Below are 12,067 nucleotides of genomic sequence, written 5' to 3'. Positions count from 1 at the left end.
TTTTTTAGCAACAGTAACCTTGACCTAGACCATAACTCTCGGGGCCCAAAACTCAGGAGAGGTCTCTATAAACTCTTCCTATATACCAAGTTTGGTCACAATATGTAGACCCTAGTTATTTAATACCAACCCTTTTCCTATTAATAGTAACCTTGACCTTGATCCTAGGGGCCTCAAAAGCATTCCCATAAAAGGTATCCATAAACTCTTCGTACATACCAAGTTTGGTCTATTTATGTCAAACCTTACTAAAATTATTCGAAACATAAGGTGACTTTGATGCTGGCCTACCACCAGCCCGCCCAAACAATGATTCAAGTCATTCAAAAAACTGGTTTTCCCTATATAAAAATGAGGTTAAGAATGTGCCTTTCAAAATAAATAAAAAAAAAAATAAAAAAAAAAAATATCATTCAAGGGCCATGATTTGTATTTAGCATTAAAATGGAGTTATGTTCCTTGTTAAAAGATGGTTGTCAATAATTCTGCGAAATATTAAGTGCATTGAATGAAGGGTATAGAAGTTTTTTTATTAAAATCCAAACTTGCCATAAAACTTTAACCTGCCCTAAAACTTCAACCTAAGTCAATCAGGGGCCATAACTTGTATTAAGGATAATATGGAGTTATGTAACCTCATTGTGTGATGGTCCTGAACAACTGTGTGAAGTATTAAGTCAATTGAATGAAGGGTATAGAAGTTATTAATAAATATCCCAACCTGCCCTAAAACTTCAACCTAAGTCAATCAGGGGCCATAACTTGTATTAAGGATAATATGGATTTATCTAACCTTATTATGTAATGGCTCTGAACAACTGTGTGAAGTATTTAGTCAATTGAATGAAGAGTATTGGACTTATAAGTGAAAATCCCAACTTGCCATAAAACTTCAACCTAAGTCAATCAGGGGCCATTACTTGTATTAAGGATAATATGGAGTTATGTAACCTCGTTGTGTGATGGTCCTGAACAACTGTGTGAAGTATTAAGTCAATTGAATAAAGGGTATAGAAGTTATCAATAAATATCTCAACCTGCCCTAAAACTTTAACCTAAGTTCTATAGTCAATCAGGGGCCATAATTTGTATAAAGGTTACTATGGAGTTATCTAACCTCATTATGTGATGGCCCTAAACAACTGTGTGAAGTATTAAGTCAATTGAATGAAGGGTATTGGACTTAAGTGAAAATCCCAACTTGCCCTTAAACTTTAACCTGCCCTAAAACTTTAACCTTAGTCAATCAGGGGCAATAACTTGTATTAAGGATAATATAGAGTTATGTAACCTCAATGTGTGATGGTCCTGAACAACTGTGTAAAGTATTAAGTCTATTGAATGAAGGGTATAGAAGTTATCAATAAATTTCTCAACCTGCCCTAAAACTTTAACCTAAGTTCCATACTCAATCAGGGGCCATAATTTGTATAAAGGATAATATGGAGTTATCTAACCTCATTATGTGATGGCCCTGAACAACTGTGTGAAGTATTAGGTCAATTGAATGAAGGGTTTTGGACCTATAAGTGAAAATCCAAACTTGCCGTTAAACTTTAACCGGACGCAGACGCCGACACCAACGCCGGGACGAGTAGTATAGCCCATCTTATTCTTCGAATAGTTGAGCTTAAAATGCATAAAACATCAATTTTTGAAAATAAATAATTATGAAAATCTGCAATCTGATGTTTGGTCAGCAGTCTTATCTCACTGGTTTCCATGCATTTTTGCAAAAATTGGCTCGTTTCATGACAAAATGACAAAATATAAAAAAGTTGTCAAAACACTAAATCAGTGAAAGTGCAGCTTTAAGGGTTATTTTATTTAGTTTTGAAGGTATAATTTTTGTTAAGTTAATGTTTATGGAACTCATCTATCTAAATTGTATAATTATGACTACACAAAGAGTGTAATAAAAATAAACAAGAAACGCTGCAATGCGGCGAAACCAGGTTTTCAATGACTGACAGAAGAACTTCAGCCTGTGTCTGTTTTTCTATTTTTAGTAACAATAACCTTGACCATAGGGGCCCAAACACAATCACATGAAAAGTATCCATAAACTCTTCCTTTATATCAAGTTGGGTCAAGATATGTCAACCCTAAAAGTTATTCAGTTTCAACCGTTTTTCTATTTTTAGTAAAGTGACCTTGGCCTTAACTTTAGGGACCCCAAATGCAATCCCATGAAAAGTATCCATAAACTCTTCCTATAGACCAAGTTAATTCAAAATATGTGAACTCGGACTAAAGTTATTCAGTTTTAACCATCCTTCTATTTTTAGTAATAGTGACCTTGAGCCTAGGGACCCCAAACACAATCCCATGACAGGTCTCCATAAACTCTTCCTTTATACTAAGTTTGGGCAAGATATGTGGACCCTGACTAAATTTATTCAGTTTCAACTGTTTTATTTCTATTTTTAGTAACAGTGACCTTGACCTTGACCCTATGGACCCCAAACGCATTCCCATGAAAGGTTTCCATAAACTCTTCCTTTATACCAAGTTTGGTCAAGATATGTGGGCCCTTACTAAAGTTATTCAGTTTCAACCGTTTTTCTATTTTTAGTAACAGTGACCTTGACCTTGACCCTATGGACCCCAAATGCAATCCCATAATAGGCATCCATAAACTCTTCCTATAGACCAAGTTTGGTCAACCCTAACTAAAGTTATTTAGTTGCAACCGTTTTTCTTTTTTAAGTAACAGTGACCTTGATCCCAGGGACCTGAAACGCAATCCCATGAAAGGACTATCCATTAACTCTTCCTATAGAAGAGTTTTCACTTTGTGAAAACCTGGTTAATAAAAAGTATTTTGTCATGGCTCATCTGGGCAGATGGAATTTTCCAGGCAGCATGGCTGAATTCACAGGAAATGCCTATATGGTTCGCTAAAAAAGATTTTCAAAAGCAGGGCTTCTAAAAATCAATAATTTGCCGGTCTGGACTGATGTTTACCATGCCAGACCAATTTCAGAAACAGTAAATGGCTTAAAAATAGGTCCGAAATTTGTCATTTTTTTCAATATCAGTCCAAAATGTAGAAATTGTAATACAGATGTTTGTGTCAGTGTTTGTCATTCACAGTTCCCCAAATACCAGGGGTCATCCCAGTCAAGAAACTAGAAGCGCCGCAATGCGACGAAACCAGATTTTTGTTATGGGGAATTAGAAATTATAGCCAATTAATTTGTTGTATGACTTTATCTTTACTTTTATCAAAAAGAGACGTAACTGAAAATTACTGTTGGCGGAAACCATTTTTCTATTTTTAGTAATAGTGACCTTGACCTTAGCCCCTCCCCACTCAAAAGCAATTCCAAGCTAGCTCTTCACATAAGCTACCTACACTGACTAAGTTTCATCAATATCTATCAATGCTAACTTGTTATTGGGCAGAAACCATTTTTCTATTTTTAGTAACAGGCTACCTTGACCTTAGCCCCACCCCCCTCAAAAGCACTCCCAAGCTAGCTCTGTACATAAGCTACCTACACACCAAGTTTCATCAATATCGGTCAATGCTAACTAAAGTTATTGGGCAGAAACCATTTTTCTATTTTAAGTAACAGTGACCTTGACCATTTTTCTATTTTAAGTAATAGTGACCTTGACCTTAGCCCCTCCCCACTCAAAAGCAATCCCAAGCTAGCTCTTCACATAAGAAACTTACACACCAAGTTTCATCAATATCGGTCAATGCTATCTAAAGTTATCGGGCAGAAACCATTTTTCTATTTTAAGTAACAGTGACCTTGACCTTAGCCCCTTCCCCCCTCAATAGTAATCCCAAGCTAGCTCTTCACATAAGCTACCTACACATCAACTTTTGTCAATATCTATCAATCCTAACTAAAGTTATTGGGCAGAAACCATTTTTCTATTTCTAGTAACAGGCGACCTTGACCTTAGCCCCACCCCCCTCAAAAGCAATCCCAAGCCAGCTCTGTACATAAGCTACCTACACACCAAGTTTCATCAATATCTGTCAATGCTAACTAAAGTTATTGGGCAGAAACCATTTTTCTATTTTAAGTAACAGTGACCTTGACCATTTTTCTATTTTAAGTAATAGTGACCTTGACCTTAGCCCCTCCCCACTCAAAAGCAATCCTAATCTAGCTCTACACATAAGCAACTTACACACCAAGTTTCGTCAATATCTATAAATGCTAACTAAAGTTATTGGGCAGAAACCATTTTTCTATTTTTAGTAACAGTGACCTTGACCTTAGCCCCACCACCCTCAAAAGCAATCCCAAGCTAGCTCTTCCCATAAGCTACCTACACACCAAGTTTCATTAATATCTATCAAAGCTAACTAAAGTTATTGAACAGAAACCAATGTTTGACGCCCGCCCGCCCAACGACAACCTCATTCTAATAACCCGGTTTTCGTTGAAAACCTGGTTAAAAATGTAGAAAATGTAAAAGTGCTTGTCATTAAAACATCCCCAAATACATTGGTCACCCGGACCGTATGATTTACGAAAGAGCTGGACTGTACCAAATTTGCCGGACATATCCGGCGGACCAGCACATTTCAGGAAGACTGAAAGGCTGAACCTTTTATTTAGGACCCCAATCAAGTTCTAAGGGGATGAAGCACTCTACCACAGAAACAGAAATGGCCCTTTTGAGTGAGCCTCTCAACTTTGAAGCAAAATGAAGAGTCAACTTACAAAAATACAGTACCAACAAAAAGCAATTAGTGTGCTCTTTTAAAACAGTTAAAAAAAGGTGTTATTTTTGTTTCACTGGAGCCATTAGGCTATTTAATATAAATTAATTGTTAGATTTTCATCCATTTTTTTTTATTTTTTCAAATTGGGGTGGGGGGGTTACATTTATTTTTCTTAGATGACTGTTTCACCGTTGAATATGTGTTCATGCCCTTTCTTATTGCATAAGGGACCATATACATGCGTTCCTCAGTTTTCGTAAAATTTCTTCTTTTTAAATGTAAATGTTTACATCGACACCGGCCGGTATGAATAAACGCTGTTCCTGGACACTGCCGGACCGAAACGCAAATACAGAACCTAGTTCATATTTTTATTCGAGTCTAAATTAGATTTAAGAGGTGATGGAAAAAAGGTGCAGGGATGAGAATCTAGTAATTGATTTATAGTCGCCATAGATCTGCAGAAATCTGCGTATTTGTGGACAATTCACATGCCAGTCTTTATGAATAACCCCTTCTTTTTTTTCAATCAAACCACAAAAATCATTGCAAAGGCTATTTCTGCCCATTTTGGGAAAATACCCTAGAGATTTTGGAAAAACTTGCGTCGCAAAATTGGGAAGTTTTAAAGTTTAAAGAACAAGCTTTCCAGTCTCCTGCGACTGAGGAAATTATTAAATATTAGTTTCTGTTCCCTTTCAAAAGACCTGAAAAGGTTGAAATATCAATTGCAATAAATCATGACAGGATATATTTCATACCAATCTCTGAATGTCATGTAAATCAACGATTTCTTAAGTCAATTACCCCCAAAACTTCACATTATCTTTATTTAATATGAAGCTGTACCGTAAGGGCAAAAGTGTCCTGGTCTGCAAGGAGTTGGTTGTGGATTGGTTGATTGTTCGCCACAGTGCCACCCTGGTCTGCATGCTCCAGTAATACCTGTTTGTCCTTCCCCAGCGCAGAAAGATCCTTTAGGACATGGATAACATGTAATCTGTCCCTGATATGGTTGAAACGTGCCAGCTGGGCACAGCCTTTGTATTCCTGTGAAAACCATAAGAAACAGCTTGGATGCCAATGGACCTATATGAAACTCTATTGAATTACAAGCTGATCAGGTTCCTATGAAATAGCCCGCACAAGAATAGTAAATATTTATTGCATTTTTTTTTAAAAACCACAATATAAAACAACTCGTTATTTTTTACTTTTCTGAAATTTTAGCAGGCCCTCACTTCAAAATCAAATATATTAACGTAGCTTGAGCACTGAGGGCTGGGTCGATTTTCAACCATTCCATTTTCAGTATGAAGCTAGTATGTCATACTATTTTGCACGCCTATCTGAAAAACCTACATATATAGTAATACTAATACGAAATTCTGTTTTGAATCCACTAGCTCATTCAGACTATCAGATAGGACATTTTACAAGCCCGACACCAATTTCACTAGGCCCAACTTAAACACAATAAAATATAACTTGTTTGGAAGAATGTAAGAAAATTTGTAAACCATTCACCCATGAATTACACCACCCAATCAAGCACGCTCATACAGTTTCAATCATTCAATACGCGTTTCTCAATCAGAATGATATAACAATAATACAATAAGCGTCCTTGTCTGAAATTTTGAGGCTGACTTTGAAAAAATTGATCAATAATCACTTGTCACTTTTGGCGTTCATAAATTACTCATGATTAAATGTGTTTATATACATTAAACATAATGCATTACGTGTTTGATTGGCATATTTTTCAAATCACATTAGGAAAAAACAGGTAGCCCTCGTGGCCTACTTTCTACGGAAAGTTGATAGCCTGAGCTGAAATTTGGTAGCCTCTGGCTTTCAGAATACTCAGTATAAATTAACATAAGTTTCTTCACAACTGTTTAAACTTTAAAGTTTACACTAAACTGATCAGTAAGAATTGTCTACATTCAGGAAGAGCCAACATAAACAATAAGCTTTTTGCAGTTTCAATGATGGTTGACCACAATTATGGATGATAAACTTAAAGGTTAGGGACGCATATCTTGCACAGGACACATTGTCTTTATATACTGGGTGCAAAGTAATTCAAAAATCCCTCTGTGCATGTCATTAAGATATAGCCCCTTCACGACTAACTTTGCTCTGACTATGAGCATATATGCAGCTTTCCATAATGAATAAACTACTATACTATATGTGCATATATGCAGCATTCCCTAATGAATGAACTACTATACTGTATGTGCATATATGCAGCATTCCCTAATGAATGAACTACTATACTGTATGAGCATATATGCAGCTTTCCATAATGAATAAACTACTATACTATATGTGCATATATGCAGCATTCCCTAATGAATGAACTACTATACTGTATGTGCATATATGCAGCATTCCCTAATGAACAAACTACTATACTGTATGTGCATATATGCAGCATTCCCTAATGAACAAACTACTATACTGTATGTGCATATATGCAGCATTCCCTAATGAATGAGCTACTATACTGTATGTGCATATATGCAGCATTCCCTAATGAATGAACTACTATACTGTATGTGAATATATGCAGCATTCCCTAATGAATGAACTACTATACTGTATGTGCATATATGCAGCATTCCCTAATGAATAAACTACTATACTGTATGTGCATATATGCAGCATTCCCTAATGAATGAACTACTATACTGTATGTGCATATATGCAGCATTCCCTAATGAATAAACTACTATACTGTATGTGCATATATGCAGCATTCCCTAATGAATAAACTACTATACTGTATGTGCATATATGCAGCATTCCCTAATGAATAAACTACTATACTGTATGTGCATATATGCAGCATTCCCTAATGAATAAACTACTATACTGTATGTGCATATAATTATATGCAGCATTTCCTAATGAATAAACTACTATACTGTAAGTGCATATATGCAGCATTCCCTAATGAATGAACCACTATACTGTATGTGCATATATGCAGCATTCCATAATGAATAAACCCTACTTTACTCAATGAGCATATATGTAGCGTTCCATAATGATTAAACACTACTATACTCAATGAGCATTAATGCAGCATTACATAATGAATTAACCCTTCTTTACTCAATGAGCATTTATGCAGCATTCCATAATGAATAAACCTGATTATACTAAATGAGCATATATGCAGCATTATATAATGAATAAACCCTACTATACTCAATGAGCATTTATGCAGCATTCCATAATGAATAAACCCTACTTTACTCAATGAGCATTTATGCAGCATTCCATAATGAATAAACCCTACTTTGCTCAATGAGCATATAATAATAAATTATATGCAGCATTACATAATGAATAAACCCTACTTTACTCAATGAGCATATATGAAGCATTCCATAATGAATTAACCCTTCTTTACTCCATGAGCATATATGCAGCATTCCATAATGAATAAACCCTATTATACTCAATGAGCATTTATGCCGCATTCCATAATGAATAAACCCTACTTTACTCAATGAGCAATTCCATAATGAATAAACCCTACTTTACTCAATGAGCATTTATGCCGCATTCCATAATGAATAAACCCTACTATACTCAATGAGCAATTCCATTATGAATAAACCCTACTATACTCAATGAGCATTCATGCTGCATTCCATAATGAATAAACCCTACTGTACTGTCTCAATGAGCATAGATGGTCATGTTTTAATGTTTAATCCGTTTAAAACCCTGATTGTTGTTATTGTTTATTTTGGTTTCCGCACGTTCGGGCTACAATAAAACATAAGCTTGATACGTGAAGTCATTAGTCACATCCCCCTATGGGATGTTTTCAAGTACTAGGTTTGGGTTTCCCAGCATTCTGAATACAGTAACATTAGCTCGATACATGACCTCATTAGTCACATCCCCCTCTGGGGATGTTTTGAAGTTAATGATTTGCAAAGCAATGTAAGGTGAAAAAATAATTATTTTTTTCCAGACAACAAAAAGCGTGATAAGTTTGCAACATGAGCGTGTCTGGCCTTCTGTTAGTCCTATTACCATTTACGCAACAGTCCTCAGTCCTTTTTGTATACGCGTGGTACCCGGGTGTAAACAAAATGAAACAAGCTTACGGTGATGTCAATGCTAAAAATAATCCATTATTTTGATGACTTTTACATGTACCTTTGGTGAAATTTTGTACGCTTTAAAGGTCACAAAGTGTCCAGATATTTCTTTTGGTTGTTAAAAACGGAACATGTTAGCTGCAGGTGAAATATCTAGATCCACAGAAAATGACGTTAGATGTTTAATTTTCAGAGGATCAGAGTGATTCAGTGGCTGAAAGTATCATTGGTAGAGAAGAAATTACATATACTATTAGGAGGGAATTGCTATCAAATGGCAAGGCATGTGGTCTGGAATATTATAATATTATCCTGAATCTGAATTGGACAGTTAATTTGGTATAGTTAGCCCTCACTGGTGGGGGGATGGGTTAGTCCAAATAATTGTACATGGACGGATTTTTTTTACAATTTTTGATATGGCAAATCCTTCTTTGGAAGAATCCTGTACAACACGTCTAATATTTTAGGCTAGAGGATGGGGGTAATACTCAGATTCAGTATCATATTCAAGTACATTTATGTTAAGGTTCCCTGTTACAAAATAAACATGCACCAGAAATCTAGAAATTGTGGTTAAAAAAGGCTTAAATTAATCCCACAAGGGGCTTTAACCCCTTGACCCTATATCTGGGGGGGGGGGGGGGGGGGCACCCTGGTTTGAACAAAAAGAATTGTATGTAAAACAAGCTTTCGAGACCAACCTTGATAACAGCTGTTCCCGGGTCGGCAAAGATGTCCAGACGGTCGATATTGTGTTTCACCTTCGTGGCTGTAGTAGCCCCTAGCACAAGCTGGTAAATGAAGCAGAAAAACATTTGAGCCGATGCACATCACTCAATTTCGGGCCTTCAGACATTATACATTTATTGCGTATTTGAATAAAAAGACATTTCAGGAAGTTACAAATACTGAAAAATTCATGATGATATCACTAATACTGCGATACATGTATGTTTAGAAGTGAGACCAGGCCCATATATCACAAAAATACTCAAGTCAAATCTCAATCTTATCTCATTTTACCACATGAAAGCAAAGTATGATTCAAAATCTTGTATGTCTTTTTTTTACTTTATGAAAACATACTTTCTCATAAAATGTGTTGATAAAAAGATTTTGACAATACAGGGTTAAAAATAGACTCTAGTAATTATTTATAAAAGAAGAAATTGTAAAGTGTTGTTGATTAATCTTGGAAAAAGTAAACGAAGTTTGCATAATGTATGAAGTTCCTGGGCGCAAGCACTATTTAATTATTGATCGGAAACCATTTTTAAGCTCAAGGTCATCGTGACCTTGACCTTTGACCTACTGATAAAAACATCAATAGGGATCATCTAAATGACCAACTTGCATACCAAGTATTAAGTTCTTGGGTGGAAGTGTTCTTTAGTTACTGAGGGTTAACCGTTTCTTCACCTCAAGATCACAGCAACCACGCCCTTTGACCTACTGATCTCCAAATCAATAGGGGTCATCTACTAGTCATGACCGACTAACAAATACCAAGTATGAAGTTCCTGGGTGCAAGCGTTCTTCAGTTACTGAGCGGTAACTGTTTCTTCACCGTAAGGTCACATCAACCTTGACCTTTGACCTAGTGATCTCAAAATCAATACGGTTCATCTGTTAGTCCTGACCAACTAGCATACGAATTATGAAGTTCCTGGGTGCAAGCGTTCTTTAGTCATTTAGCGGAAACTGTTTCTTCACCTCAAGGTCACAGTGACCTTGACCTTTGACCTTCTGATCTCAAAATCAATAGGGTTCATCTAGTAGTCATGACCAACTAGCATACCAAGTATTAAGTTCTTGGGTACAAGCGTTCTTTAGTTACTGAGCAGAAACCATTTTTAAGCTTAATGTCACTGCCAACATATCGTTTTTTACCTGAAGGTAACCTTGACCTGTGATGTTTTGTTACCTTTTAACTATTATATTTAACAGGTCAGTTATAAATCTCATACACAATTGTGTTAAATAGGCATAGTCTGATACCCCTGATACAGTGCTAGGTTTCTTGTGTACCATAGGCAAATTGGCTAGGAAAATCAAGTGAATACTTAATGAGGCAGTTTCATTGGTTCCGCAAAGTACCAGATGCTTTACGGTTGAAAAATATTCTGGCGAATGCTGAAGTTGAACCGGGTCCACCTTCTCAGAACAATAATATATGGCAGTAGTCAAGACCACATGGCTACGGAGGCTACTCACTCGATCACGGACATTGTATAGTTATTGAACAATATTTGATTCATTGGAAAAAGAGTTGTCTCTCCTGTCTTGTGCATATTCATTAAAACGAGATTTTGTCAGTCAATTGTCCCACGGTATGTATGAAGTGTAACACCGAAGAAAGTACCAATATTAGGTTGCCAACGATGGCGGGTCAAAAGCCAAGACACATTTCCAATCACACTAATAAAAGACAATTGTTCATTGTGTTGTAACTCAGTTAAAATTAAACCATGGGGTAATATAAACTTGAAATACTCATTTATCATGTGAGATGCCCAATTTTTTTCTCAATAGTGTGGAGTTATACTCGATATACATTGGTAAACCTAACACTCAAAAATTAAATTTTACATTTTAATTTCAAGAGGATGTAACTCACATCCCCTCACTTGAATAATGAATTATATCGGGATTTTTTTTTAGTAAGATTGTTATTAAAAAAACAAAAAAACGGTCATTATTTTAGCGTTTCGATACGGTTCAATAGATTTTATGTATTATGATTCTTTATGAAAATATTAATAAACAAACGCCCATACTGTGAAGTATCATCATTGTTTACTGTCAATGCTGTTTTCAATGTGTGGAGGTTAAAAACAAGACTGTTGCTAATTTACAAATTGAATCATTTTCGATACACCATCGATATCAAAGAATTGGAGGAACTCATGACACTGCATAAATCAAAGAAACATACTGAGGCCAGAGTTTTTTTAATTTTCGTTTTACGGGAGCGCCGTACCTAAATATTGCAAAACCCAAATAAGAAAAAGATTCGAATTCCTAACTTTATTTTTATTTTTTCCGCCGCCCGTTTTTTCGATCTCTGATAAAAAATGAAAGTTAGTGTTATTTAACCTAATGCTAATTTCACAACAACAAAAATTATCGGGCACAATTTCAAAGATGGCGGAAGCTGGCGGTGTCAACTGAAATATGTTACATTCTTTTGTGATTTCACATGCATATTATATGACTTGATGAATATCAAACTTGAAACTTG

The 12,067-nt window shown here is 35.8% G+C and overlaps 1 protein-coding gene across 1 annotated transcript in view; it reads right to left on the bottom strand.

Moving 5' to 3' along the window:
• The window catches only part of LOC128226367 (multiple epidermal growth factor-like domains protein 6), a 72,099-nt gene that overhangs the window by 46,739 nt on the left and 13,293 nt on the right, over nucleotides 1-12,067 (bottom strand). The window contains exons 3-4 of the mRNA XM_052936249.1: nucleotides 9,528-9,617; nucleotides 5,543-5,743 (exon numbers count right to left, since the gene is read on the bottom strand). Coding sequence (XP_052792209.1) covers nucleotides 5,543-5,743; nucleotides 9,528-9,617 — 291 coding nt within the window. The remainder of the gene's footprint in view (nucleotides 1-5,542; nucleotides 5,744-9,527; nucleotides 9,618-12,067) is intronic.

Source organism: Mya arenaria, chromosome 1 (genome assembly GCF_026914265.1).
Source record: "Mya arenaria isolate MELC-2E11 chromosome 1, ASM2691426v1".
Taxonomy (NCBI): Eukaryota; Metazoa; Mollusca; class Bivalvia; order Myida; family Myidae; genus Mya; species Mya arenaria.
Note: the sequence above shows the minus strand (reverse complement) of the source record. Positions and strands in the feature narration are given on the sequence as shown.